The sequence below is a fragment of the Mustela putorius genome, unplaced genomic scaffold (genome assembly GCF_011764305.1).
Source record: "Mustela putorius furo isolate JIRA1106 unplaced genomic scaffold, ASM1176430v1.1 tig00003909_pilon_pilon_pilon, whole genome shotgun sequence".
NCBI classification, from domain to species: Eukaryota; Metazoa; Chordata; class Mammalia; order Carnivora; family Mustelidae; genus Mustela; species Mustela putorius.
The window spans coordinates 10,550,168-10,564,053 of record NW_025422057.1 but is presented as its reverse complement, the minus strand read 5'-3'; the positions used below and the strand labels follow the sequence as shown (position 1 = coordinate 10,564,053).

Genomic DNA, 13,886 nt, shown 5'->3' with positions numbered 1-13,886 from the left:
TATGCCTTGGCCCTGGGGTATGCAAGATGGTGGACAGGATGCCCAGGACATGCTGTGTCCCTGCCGCTTACCACCTGCTAGTGTAACACCTGCTGTTTCTCTTTGGCAGTTGCCTTTTCTGGCCTGGGCTTCACGACGTTCTACTTGGCTGGCAAGCTGCACTGCTTCACCGAGAGTGGGCGGGGGAAGAGCTGGCGGCTCTGTGCCGCCATCTTGCCCCTGTACTGCGCCATGATGATTGCCCTGTCCCGTATGTGTGACTACAAGCATCACTGGCAAGGTGAGTCCCTGCCCAGGGCCTGCCTAGTCCTCATGGTGTCGTCTGACACTCTCCTGAAGGGAGGCGTGTAGAAAGGTACCCATTCAGGGAGAACCAGCTGCCCACTGTCAGACCAGTGTAGGTTGAAATAACCACAGATTCAGTTTTAGAGAAAACCTGCCTGTTCGTGTGAGCTCTGACCTCCATACTGCCCTTACTGGAGGTAGCACGAAAGCCCCTTTTTTCCCTCTGTGCCCAGGTTCCAGCAGGAAGGCAGACCCTGGGCCTCAGACCCAACCGTGATCACCCTGCTCCATCACTTGCCTCAGTCTTTAGACTTGGTGCCAAATGGTTTTTGGCTCCTCTCACATCTCACATCTGTCATGCAAGAACGTATCTCTCACCACAGATGCACTTCCAAAGGACGGGTCCAGCCCAGGGATCAATGCCAGTGGCGTTCTGAGCCGCTGCTATGAGGCCGTTGTGAGTTTTACCTGTACGTGACTCCTGGAATATTGGAGACAAGGGAAAGTAACAGCCAACAAATGCGGGGCTGGAATAAAACTGCAGCACGCCCTGTCCCCCAGCAGATAAGCTGCGGCTCACAGCCAGCTGACCGTCTCCAGCACCTGCCATGGCAAGCAGGGAGCAGGGCCGGAGGGGACGGCCATGGGACTCTGCGCCCCCAGCAGCGCAGGATGGAGGGCCCCACGTTCCCCACAGGGCGAGCCTCAGGTCACCTTGACCAGGCCACCCTGACACAGGAAGCCAGCTCCGGGAGTGGGTCTGGAGCGGTGGCCAGGCGTCTGCATTAACATGCAAGTCGGTTATTTCTGATGAATTCTGAGCGGGGAAGAGCTGAGTGGGGAAGAGCTCCAGTGTGTCGACTTTAAGCCAACAGACTGAATTATACATGTGCCAAATCCAGTTTCCCGCGATCTGAATGACTTTCCCCATCAGCCTGTGGTCTGCCCGTCCTCTCCCTGGCCATTTCCGGCTGCCCGCAAGCGGTTCTCCTCCTCCGCCTTTCCTGTCTCGGCAGCCAGCTGCCTTGTGTTCCCGCACACTTCTGGCCTCTTCCCAGCGATTTACTCCAGGGGTGGTGATGCAGCAGATGAGGCCAGACGGGAGGGGCGCTTCTAGCTGGGGACATCATCTCCCCATCTTTCCTGGGGCCTCCCACTCCTCCTGGTTCTTCTGCAGCTTCTCCTGCTCCTTCCCTGGCCTCAGCTCCACTCTCCAGCCTCCTGGAGCTCGTGCTCTGGGCTCCCTTCTAGCAGCAGCTTTGAGCTAAGAGCCAAGGCTTCGGGGTAAGGAGAGAGACTGATGCATGGTCTCCGCAGGTGGATGGGTCAAGTAGGGATCAGGGTCTTGAGGCCCTCCTGAGGGGGGCAGTCACTAGAAGCCATAAGGCTGAGCCCTGTGCCCTCCCTTGCGATCTGCTTTGAACCACGACTCGGACGGAGCTCCAGATGACACAAAGCTCCAGCAGGGGAGGGCAGCAGGGGCAGAGTCGCCGGGCCAGCAGCCCCAAGGCCTACCCACCGCGCCCGGCACTGGTTTCCAACAGAATCATTATTGCTCAGATGATGAGGGCGTCTCTCCATGAAGAACCGGACGGGCTGGCTGGTGTCTTATGGACGCCTTTTTATTTATCCCTTGGAGCTGAAGTTTCTTCTGAGCTTGGGAACAATCACCCCCCAGTACTTCAAATGCTTCTTTACAGACCGAATGAAATCATGGATCCGAATGTATCTTGTGAGCGAAAACATACTACACAAACGCAAATTTGTGTTGTTGTTGCTTCCCGCATTGTTTCTGGAGAATGATGGGTTGTGTTTCCCCAACAACTGATTTAGAGGCAGACGTGATTTTGGAACGTGGTCTGTTTGTAAGCCGTGAGTCCCCGGTTTGCGCTTTGATCGGGCACTTTGTATCTGTGAAACGATGAAGGGTTTCATCCTTGAATAGAGCGCTGCTTCATCTTACAAGGCAGTCAGAACTTGACCTGAAAACTTCAGACCTCAGATCGGCCTCTCTTAAATACTTGTGGTCCTGATTGGTTTTCCCTCATCACCTTGCTGGGGCCGGTACATCAGAAAAGGTTGAAGACTCATAGTCCCAGGCTTTCCCGAGGTGGTGGGCTCATGATGCAGCCGGGGCCTTAGAGGCCTGCTAGCAACAGGGCTTGAGACCTGTCTTCTCCAGCTGACGCAGAAAGGAGCCTGGAGCAGTAGATGGAGACTAGGGACGCTCTGTGGGCTGGTAGGAAAGCAGAGCAAGAGAATTTATGTTCGGTGATGTTTAGGGCCAGACTTGAGCTATACTAGACTCCCACAGGCAAAACTGAATGTACGTGGGGTGTTCTAGGTCATTGGTGTGGCCCAAAGACCAGTTCACTGGTGTCGTCTGTTCAATTCTTAACCCCAGAATCAGCCAGGAGAGGAGCATGCGTGCTTTTCCTTGGACTCTTTAACGGGCTCAGAAATGAGTCTGGCTCATTTGACCTGAATTCCCTTTTATGAGACCGTCTGTCCCTGTTCACACCCGTGGTCTCAGCAGGGGGTGACTGTACCTCCAGGGGACATTTGGTAATATCTGCAGATATCTTTTCGGTCTGTACAACTGGGGGCTGGTGGTGGTAGTGGTTGCTCCCGGAGCCTGGTGGGGAGAGCCCAGGTTTACTGCTAAACCTCTTACAATGTACAAGACGGTGCCTCCCTCACAGCACAGACCTCCCTGCCCCTGGATGGCTGCTACTGAGGTTGAGAAGCCCTGATCTAAGGTGCACCTCAGCGCCATCTTTTCTCCCCCTTATTACATGGTAAGAAGCGGCGGTGTCCAACGAGCGGGGAATTTTATTCATTGAACACTCACTCATTAAGGGAGTCACCAGGGAAGCCTCCCAGGTTTCCAGCTTAGAGAAGGGATGGGCAGTGTGGGTGTGCGTTTGAGGCAGGATGCCTGATGGAGAGAAATAAGTTGTTTTCCTTCGCAGACTGAGCCCAGTGACCGTGGGCAGGCGCCACCCGTCACGGTGGGAATCCACGCAGAGCCCCGTAGGCATCAGCAAAACCCAAATCCCTCTCATTATAGACTTTAGTTAACAGCATTAATATTATGAGGTTTTTATGACTCCATTTCAATTTTGACTTACATAACTGTGTCTAATATAGAAGTACATCCAATGACTTGATTATATATTCTTATCCAATAAATAGCCCACAATCCCGAATGCCTCCCTCTTTCCATTACCATGGTTATTTTCTGTTATCAACACCCTTCTCGTCTTTTCTGCCTTCCCAGCTCCACTCCAACCATACAAGCCTGTTGTTTTACTAAGTGGAGAAGATGGAGGGCACAGGCCATGGCAGGAAGAGGCCTGTGAAGCATTTAGCAGGACTTGTGCAGAAATAAAGCCAGATGGTTGGGTCCCAAGGCCGTACATGGCTGAGAGTCTCCGTGTCTTTGTGATATGCTGCCTTTCAGGTCAAATGGAAGCTGCAGGGTTTCATGGGTGATGCTAACTGCCAAGCCCAGCACCTCAAAAAGAGGTTGACCTTTGTGATTAGCCACATGTTTTCAAGAGTTAAAACTTAGGGAACTCCCCTGCTGAGAAAAACATGTGGAGAAAAATGTAGAGAAAGGGCAGAGCTTCTTACTGAACTCACTTCTGCCTCAACTCTCATAGGCTTGTGGGTTTAGGATTTCTAGTCGGTGAGAAATCACAGGAGTGGCAGGAAGGTATTGTTTGTTATGTGACTGGACATCATCGTGAGCTCACTCTGCCCCTCAAATTCCCGTATCTGGATCTAGGCTTTCCTCATGCGACTCCACATTTGGGAGTAATCTTCCAACCGACACTGGTTTCTGGAATCATAATGTTGTTTAAGCGGCCCTGGGTGCTTGTGTGGTGTTTCACTCTAAGAAAGAGCATCCCCTCTGAATGTAATACAGAAAAGTGGGTCTCAAGGGAGGAAACGGTCCTTCGTTCCCACCCAGCCCGAGGTTAGCAAGCATCCGTGGCCGTCACAGACGCCATATTTGTCCCGGGCTGAAGTGTTCGGGGGCTACCACTGCCTACCCCATGTTTCCCTGACTAGGCTGTGAAGGGTTTGTGATTTGAAATGAATTTTTGTGTAGTTACCAGACTTTGGGAGATGATCGGCCCTGCAGATGAGGTAGTTGGGAAGAGCCAGGAAGAGGCTGCTACCCCTTCCCCGCTAAACACACACACACACACACACACACACACACACACACAGTTGAGGGATACACTCTGTTGACCAGGTGTTTCCTTGGTCTGTCAGAAGCAGTCTCTAGATTTTCTAAACAAAGTGACTTGAAAAGGAGCCCTTGGCACTGGGTGTGGTGCATAAACAATGAATTTTGGAACACTGGGAAGAAAAATTAAATTAAATTTAAAAAAAAGAAAAGAAAAGAAAAGGAGTCCTTGAAATTATATTTCTGTTCCTAACAAGATCCCACCGCCTTGAGTAAAACAGAAACACTGATATTCTCCCACAGATATTCTCAGTCTGGAATGAACTGATTTCAACCCATTTTCTCTCCACGGTGGGCTGCCCTCTGTGGCAGGGTCCGTATTCACGTTCAGCATCACCTGTGGAATGTTGCTCAGGCTCTGGGAGCCTCTCGCCTCTTGGCCTTATGAGTCTGCCCACCTCTGCCTTCCTATCCTAGGCGTCCCGCACAGGAGGGCTGAGGCTGTCTGCCACCCCTGGTCGTCTGCCCCCTCCCTCAGAACCCACTGGACGGCCAGAGGAGCATGAGTCAGGCCCTCTGCCCTCTCGGCCTCCAGGCTAGCCCTGGCCTTCCGCTGTTGCTCGGTCCCCAGGGAAGAGGGAAGTTGGCTGCTCACAAGTCTCGCTGATGACCTCCAGGCTTCACGTCCTTCCCATCCTTCTCCCTCTACTTCCCCTCATTTTCTCTGGTGTCTCTTGTGGGTTCTCTGTTCAGGGTATTTCTAGAATCCGACTCCCTCTGTAGGTGGGCCTCGTTCCCTTCCCCCTCCTAGCTTGGGCTCAAGTGTCCCCTTCTGGGTGAGGACGTTTCGTGATGACCGCTCTTGGAACCGCAGCGCTTTTCCCACGCTCCCTGTCGCGCTCATCGTGCTCACGCATCTCCGGCTAACCACGTAGTTTGTGGTGTGTTGATCATTGTTTGTCCTTATCCACCAAAACAGAAGTCTGCAGGCTTTTTCTGCAAAGGGTCAGACAGTAATTATCTTGGACTTTGTGTGAGCTGGACGGTCTCTGTTGCAACTCCAGGATTTGGCTGTAGTCGTGTGCAAGTAGCCATGGACAACATGGAGCTGGTAGCTCACGCAATGCGTAGTTGGGAAACTCCGCACTAGAGTCCAGCCTCCATGCGGGCGGGGATTTTTGTCTCTTGTTGCCGTGACACATAGTAAGTGCCTGTGTTCATTTCCTTAGGGTCTATAAAAAGTTCCCCAGACCTGGTGGCTTAGAACAATAGAAATGGTCTCACAGTTCTAGAGGCTGGAAGTTCAAAGTCAAGGTGTGAGAAGGGCCACACTTCCTCTGACACCTGTAGGGAGAAGATCCTTCTCTGTTTCCTCCAGCTTCTAGTAACCCCGGATGTTCCCTGCCTTATGGCGCATCATTCCCATCTCGACCTCCCGTGTTTAACTTGCGTTTCTTCCCATCATCTTCCTTCTGTGGGGGTCTGTCCCTATGTCCAAATTTATCCTTTTTTAAGAACACCAGTCACAGTAGATGAGAGCCCACCCACAGGATCATTTTAACTTGATGACCCCCGTATAGAATCTGTACTTAGATGAGGCCACGTTCTGAAGTACTGGGCTTAGGACTTCAACTTATCTTTTTTACAGGGTGGGGAGACACAATTCAACTCCTGCCCAGTCGACATGTTGAATGAGGGAATGAATGAATGAATGAGTCTTACTAAATCATGTTTCTTTCTTAGTAGCATCATCTTTTTCTTCACACTGGTTTTATTAAAATTTGGGGGTGTTATTAAAATTAACCTTTCCTCTCTACAAGTTCTTTCCCTTCAAAAATGAACAAAAAAATGTGACTTGAAGCCTTCATTCCGTCATTATGTCACTTGTGCCGGTGTCCCAGACATATTCTCCCCCCCGATGTGTGGTGTTGAGAAAGACAGACATGGCGGCCGCCCTTCCAGCTCCCGGTACACCAGCCAGATCTTCTATCATCTGTGCTGTGGAAATTCTTTCATAGAAGCTCAAAGCCACAAAAATAGGAAGCTTCACTAGTAGTAGAATGAAAGGAACAGAAACTCTCATGTGGGGTTGTTGAGTTTGTCAGAGCTGATTTTTCCTGTAGTGTCCTGGGTCATACAGCCCAAGGCGTACACGTTCCCAAGTCAAGGTGGCTCAGTGATATTGGATGTCGCCATGGTGACAGAGAGGGATGTGTTCCCCCAGGGGACTTGACAGCCCATCTTCAGAGCCTTTCTGTTTGTTTGTGCCAAGCCCAGTGGGATCCTCTCTTGTCCTTTGACCTCATGAGAAAGGGGGAGGGGGTCATGCCCATTTTATAAATAAGATTAAAATTCACGTTGCCTGATGCAAAGCCTCTTTCTACTACCACTGGAGCCCCTCTAGTGTTGTCTCCCGCCCCCCCACTTTGTTGAGGTATAATTCGTAACTTAGAATTCACCCCTCTTAAAGTGCACAACTCTGTGGTTTTTAGTATGTTCAGAGCTGTGCAACCATCATCACTATCTAATTCCAGGAAATATTCTTTACCCCAAAAGAAACCCCAACCCCAGCCCCTGGCAACCACTAATCGTTCTTCCTTTCTCCATGGATTTCTTTATTCTGGGCACTGCACATACATGGGATCACAGAGTGTGGGGCCTTTTGTGGCTGGTGATGTCGCTGGTTTAGGGTTTCCATCTCGTCAGTATGGGTCGACGCGCTCCGGCTCACCGGACATTTACCGAGTAATGACTGCTGGGCTCTGCGAAGCGAAGACAAGGGAGGCCATCAAGGGGAAGTGAGCCCTAAGTGGTAGGTGTAGGTTAAGAACTGTGCACAGTCTCCCAGAAAGCCAGCGGGGTCCCTGGTCCATGCTTGAGGGTACACGGACTACCTGATGGTCAACTTCTGTCCTACGGAATGATAAAGACACCAGACCTTTGTAAAAGATGGTCGGTCCTTCTGTTCCCCAAATTTGCCAAGCCCCTTCCTTCTGTTCTCTGCCTGGAAGACTGTAGGCATGCTTGCTGTCTCCACTTCTCACTTCTCCTGGCTCACGCCTGCCATCCTGTAGGCCTGGCCTGGAGGGCAGGGGGTGGTGCCCTCCATGAAACTCACCTAGTCCGACGGGACTAGCCTGGGTTGTTTCTCTGGGTGGTCTCATAGACCCACGCTTCTCCTTCGAGATGTGTATCACGGCTGTGGCTCACGGATAAGCCTGTCACTAGTCAAGGTCCATCTGGCCCCTTCGGACTGTGAGGTATCTGTGTTGTTCAGCCTCGTGCCCGAGGGCCAGACATCGCACCGGACACCTGATACCCATGTGGAACACAGACGTGGGAGGAATGGAATAGCACTGATGCTGAGTAAGGAGACCGGCATCTTGTCCTTCAGGGACGCCGAGATCCATTGATTCCCCTTTTGAACGCTCCAGTCCCATGCTGCCATATGTAGGGTAAAGTCAATCCCAAGCTGTTTTTCCCATAATAACGTCCTGCCTGTCCCCTGCCTGCTTTTCTGTTAGCACAGGCCGGTCAGGATGTGAAAGTGATTTCATCATCATAACAGTGGCCCACTTGAGGCACTTGATGACCATCTCCCTCCTAAAGGAAGTGAGTTTTTGGATCTCGTTCACCACCTTTGTGATAAACAAAGTGCCGCATGACCCAGCCGGGAAGGCAGCTGGCCTGGACCTTGTGTTGCTCTTGTTATTTCTGGTGACTCCGGTGGACCTGTGATACCACGTCCCCCTCTTCCCGTTCACTGGGAAAGCAGCGTGGGTGGCCCTTGCCCCGCCCTCGCGTGCTGCTCCACCAGTAAGCCTGGAGAACATTCGCTCCGGATGATTCTATGTCCCATGGCCAGTGGTGCACCTAAGGAGATGCCCTACCCCAGAAACTTGCCAGCCGAATGACATCATTTGTAGGCTTTGCTCTTTGGTCTGCTCAGTAAGTCGGTGACTCAAATGCAGGTGCCGTGGGTCACTGCAGACTCAAATAAGAAATCAATGCCCCATGCTGCTGCTCCCTGGTGTTAGAGAAAGATCAAAACCGCAGTGGAACTCTCCGACCTCAGACCCTGGAGTCCTGGCATATTTTTATAGGCTGCTGGCCACAGGCGCTGTGAAGAGCTTCTCCTTTTGAGGAACTTGGTATAATCCTGTTGATTATGCCTTGTCTTAATTTTATTTTTCCCTCCCTTCCCCATGATCTGTTTTGTTTCTTAAATTCCACATATGAGTGAAATCACATGAAATCAGAAAGGGAGACAAACTATAAGAGACTCTTAACTCTAGGAAACAAGCAGGGCTGCTGGAGGGGAGGTAGATGGTGGGGGATGGGGTGGCTGGGGGATGGGGACTCAGGAGGGCCCTTGATGGAATGAGCACTGGGTGTTATATGCGCCTGATGAACCCCTGAGCTCCACCTCTGAAACTAGTAATATGCTATGTGTTAATTAATCAGATTTAAATAAAATAAAATTTAAAAAAAGAAAAATTATGCCTTGTGACCTCAGTCAGGAATCCGTGATGCTATTTGCCTCTAAGAGGTCTGTGCAGCCCAACAAGATTAAAAATGTGGAAGCAGAAACCCCAAATGGAGAATGACAGTTCATCCTGGCAGAAATCTTCGAAGGAGTCCCCAGTTTCTTTTGTTAGGGAAGGTTTTCCAGTGTGCTAGGGTCTTTCTGGCAAGAATAGCCCACAGACACAGTTTAAAGTGGCAACACGTGCACATCCACACACAGGAAGTGAGGGTTGCTGGCGTGGACTGCTCCGATGCGGTCTCTGTTAGGCATCAGCCGAATGCCTGCTTGGGCAAGGGGCTGCCCCCCACTGCCCTGCCGTGGAGGGGCCTGTTCTGGCTGCAGATGCCCCCTCCTGCCTCCACCTCCGCAACCCTCTCGATCCCCCAACTTGATGAGATGCTGGAGGGACTGAGATTCTCACAGTAGAGACATGTTGAGTTGCCAGGCCTGGTGCGCCATAAAATGCTGACATTTGAGACTCCGAAGTGTATTTCTTCCCTGAGAAATCACTGACCGCAAGGCAGAGACCGCACGCCCAGTGGGTTTCCGTAGCTCTCCAGCAGTGCTGGCCTCCAGCAGGAACTTGCTGAAGGATAGGAAAGCACAGCCCCCCACCGGGGTGTCTCAATTCTATAGACATGGCTGGACTTCTTCCAGAACCTAGAAGTGGTTTTAACATCCAAGAATGCAAACCTGAGTTCATGCGATGTTTGGGACCATATTAAAGACCTAAGAGCAAATCAAGGAAGCATTTTCAAGGAATCTTTATGTCCTTGAAATAGAAAGATCTGCAGAGGCCACCAAGATCTAAACCTCCAGCGTGGTTTCTCTTTGCTTTAGTCTCTCAAGGGGTCCAGCAAGCAAGCCACTCACGGCAGCAGGTGAGCAGAGGGCTTTCTGGAAAACGCAACGGGCCACATTTGAATGCGTCATAACACTTTTCTCCCGTTTTGCTCTTTCTGCCTAGATTCGTTTGTCGGTGGAGTCATTGGCCTCATTTTTGCCTACATTTGCTACAGACAGCACTACCCCCCTCTGGCCAACACAGCTTGTCACAAACCCTACGTCAGCCTCCGGGTCCCGACGTCGCTGAAGAAGGACGAGCGGCCCACCGCTGACAGTGCGCCCAGCATGCCTCTGGAGGGCATCACCGAAGGCCCCGTATGACCAGGGTCTCCGGGGGACGGACGCTGAGCCCGGGGCACGCTCTCCCGCCCCGCACCCTAACGCAGTAGAAGAGGTTTTTCTGTAGCGTGTTTCTCATCCATTGTTTCTCCAAGTTTTCTTCTGTTTCCATTTTGCTGGTGGTATTCCTGCTACTTTAAATGTGTCTTCTCAACTTTCCCGAATTTGCAAAGGGAGGACGCAGGGAGAATCTATGAGAGACCTAGGGAAGAAGGCCGCGGGGACAGGGCGGGTGCGACGCGGTCCCGTCCTTTATCTGAATGTTCGCTGTAACCGCCACCGTCCTGTGTTTTCATGGTCGTAAAACCTAATAAAACCTCCCACTTGGAAGACACGGTGTGGGCTGGCCAGGGCAGCCAAAGTCATTCGGAGACGCCGAGGCCGGGGTGGGGAGCGGGTCCAGGTCTGGCTGTGGGTCATTTCGGGCGCCAAGCTTTGGAATCTTTCTGGAAAGTCAGCTTACCAGGGCATAGGCCCCAGAAATGGAGCTGAAGTTTGAGGCTCCTGCCTGGTATTTCCAGAGCCTTTGAATCCTGGAATTCAGAAGGAAATGAGATGAATGAGTTCACACAGAGGCTGTCAGCAAATGCAGGGAAAACAAAGGGGCCTGAGGCCAGGATGGACAGGAGGTCACTGCGGTTTTCTGAGGTTCTGAGGGCGGGGGGGGGGGGCGCTCTGGAGCCTTCGCAGGGAGTGCCTGGGGGACCTCTGGCAGTAAGAGGTGGCCTCCGGGGAGGAGTTTTTCCCTCTAGGACCTGAGTTTTGCAGGGCTCTGCTAGAGGTCTTCCTCAGAAAGTGGCACCTTCCCACTCCAGTCCGGCCAGTAGCATTTCAGCACGGTAGCCAGGTTCTTGTAGGAAGTACAGGAACAGAATCAGGAATGCCCTGTTCTAACTCAGCCTGTCCAGAACCCTCATCAGTCTGAGAGCACAGCCTGCTGCTCCTGGGCTAGTTTGTTCTTTCCAAGGCAGTGAGCCTTCCCTTCGTTCTGTTCTGAGCAGACACACCTGTGATTCTCCAGGTCCCTGAGCCTGCAGCCAAGGGACACAACTTTGATGACTAAGGACTGTCCCCTTGCAGCAGTTGCTGCCACAAAATGTCTCTGGAAAGACTCATGTGGCTGTACAGATAGATTGTTGCCTGGCAGCTCTGGGCTGGGGGTGCCAGTGAGAACCACCAGGATGTTCTGATCAGCTGTCTACACTGAGAACTCAGGCCTAGAGTGCACACACCACCGTGCGAAGCGAGCCCCTGTGCGGCCCTCTCCAGCTGCAGTCCTTCCAAACTGGGCTCAGCACAGGGCTGTGGGGAGACCCTCCCCTTGTGGGGTGGGGGAACAGAGGGCTTGAGTTGGCTTTCATCTAAAGTCAGACTTTTGATTTCAAAAAATTACAGCAGTTACTACACCCATAAACAACTTTGAAAACAGATGTGATATACTTAAAGAGCTTAATCATAGCCGTTTATAAGACATGATTTGAAATCCAGAGCTCAAGTTCATATAATATTACAAGATTAAATAGTCTGATTCAACTAAATGTTTATAATTTTCTAAAATAGTTGAAAATAAAAATGCAGGAAAAGGAGCCTTTGCTACTGTTTAAAAAACACACATACACACACAAAATCAAAACTACCTGATGTATGTCAAATACTTATTTGATTCTATACTTACCAAAGTTCTACTTATTAAGCAGGAGGAAGGTAAGAGTTATACTTCATACTGAGGACTTAAAATCCTGGGCCACGTAATGTAAATTTAATATAAATACTTATATTTAGAGATCAATGGAAGTATTCTGAAAAGTAATGAAGAACAGAGCATTATTAATGCTAAAAATTGAATGGAAATTTCTCTGATGGGCCATGTCAAAGCTTTCATTAAATTATAAAGTGACAGAGGATGTGATAGCATGGAGCTTTGCACAGATTATCACTGTGTCCGTTCACAGAAGGGTGATTTTGTGAATCCGTATATGTTAATTTCGTGCTCTTTGAACGTGAAGGCTCAGTAACATCGTAGTGCACGAATGAGGCATTTCTGTCTGCCCCAGTCTCTTCTGGACACGAAGGGCTCCTAATGCAGGCTCACGGGCAAAGCAGGCGACACAGTGTTGCCAACAGATTCCACCCTGAAGCTGTGGTCCCTGAGATGTTTCTTCCTCTAATGAGTAAACCTGCTCAGATCAATTCAGAGACCAGCGGTCACAGGTCAGATTCCTGCAGGGACTAGCAGAGGAATGACCTGAGAGAGGAGGTCAGGAGTTAGGAGTGGAGGAAGCCTTGCACAACTCAAGCACATGCACCCCAGGTAAAAGGAACTGGCTCTCTTTAGTTCCGGGTTGCTGCCAGGTAGGAAGACAAGCCCAGTGTTGCCAGATCATCTGATTTTTCGAGAGAAGTCAAGAATCTGCATTCTCATGTAGAAATTCTTGGTTTTACATCAGATTGCTATTTCCACTAAGATGCTTTAGGATGCAAGTAATAAAAAACCCAGTTGAAAATAGCTTGACCAATAGGAGTTTATTAATATTATAAAAAGAAACTGGTGGGGCACCTGGATGGCTCAGTGGGTTAAAGCCTCTGCTTTCAGCTCAGGTCATGATCCCAGGGTACTGGGATCGAGCCCTGCATTGGGCTCTCTGCTCCGCAGGGAGCCTGCTTCCCCCTCTCTCTCTGCCTGCCTCTGCCTACTTGTGATCTCTGTCTGTGAAATAAATAAATAAAATCTTTTAAAAAAAAAGGAACTGGGAGGTAGGCGGCCTCAAAGGCCCCCAGTCCTTCCCATCCTCTTGCACGATCATCTCTAGTATGCCAGTGATCCTCTCCTCATGATCACAAAGTGGCTGCAGTATCCCCAAGAATCACATCTCCATTCAGTCATGCTCAGATGTAGGAAGAAAGGAATCCAGTCATGTGACAAGATAAATGTTCTCATGAGCTTCTCTTTAAAAGGAAGAAAGTGTTTCCCAACACTGCCGAGAAAAATTCCCTTTGCCTACATTGACTAGAATTGTGTCACATGGCAATTATGGCAATTAAATCCCCTAGATTTAAGGGGAGCTTGGAAGGGAGAGTAACCATTTTCAGCCTGTAGGGTGCTGGGAAACACTTTTTTTTCCTTACCAGAGTTGCTTTCCATTGCTATGACCAAAACTGCCTTTAAAGAATTTTCATTTCATTAGTCACCACTCTCCAGAATTGGAGGGACTGTTTACAAGGAGTTTGCAGAGATCCTATCAATGACACCAGGTTTCAAGTTCCACTCCCAGCTTTCAAACTGGGCTCTCCAAAGATGAGCCCGTCCATCATGCAAACTCCAGCTGGAAATTTCAGAGACTTCCTGGCAGGTGGTAATCTAAACTGGGACATTCCCCAAGTCTCTAGTGGCAGTGGCGGGTGGTTCCAAACTCTGGTGCACGCACTGAGCAGAAGAACACCCAGCACAAGCTAAGACAAGGAAGACAAGGAGGAAGTGCTGAGGTGGTGCTTTGATCTTGCTCTCTGCCCCCTCCCCCACCCCTGTGCAAAACAAAACAAGCCTCCCCACATTTCCTAGGTTTAAAAAAGTGAATTGCTAATCTCAGTGTAAAATTTCCCATGAATTTTAAAGATGTGGTGCTTCTCTGAGGAGTCTTTTTCCCCTTGTATGTGTATATTTGTGCTTTGAGAACTTTGATGGGCAGGGGC

The 13,886-nt window shown here is 50.3% G+C and overlaps 1 protein-coding gene across 8 annotated transcripts in view; it reads left to right on the top strand.

The window, feature by feature from the left end:
* Positions 1-10,530, top strand: part of PLPP4 (phospholipid phosphatase 4) — a 219,104-nt gene extending 208,574 nt beyond the window's left edge. For 7 of the 8 annotated variants that reach the window (XM_045068860.1, XM_045068859.1, XM_004751815.2 and 4 more), the window contains 2 exons: positions 110-280; positions 9,979-10,530. In XM_045068860.1, the coding sequence (XP_044924795.1) occupies positions 110-280; positions 9,979-10,178 (371 nt within the window). In that variant the 3' untranslated portion in view covers positions 10,179-10,530. Of the gene's footprint in view, positions 1-109; positions 281-9,978 lie in introns of those variants that run through there. The other variant, XM_045068864.1, reaches the window with a different exon arrangement.
* The last annotated feature ends 3,356 nt before the right edge of the window (positions 10,531-13,886 follow it).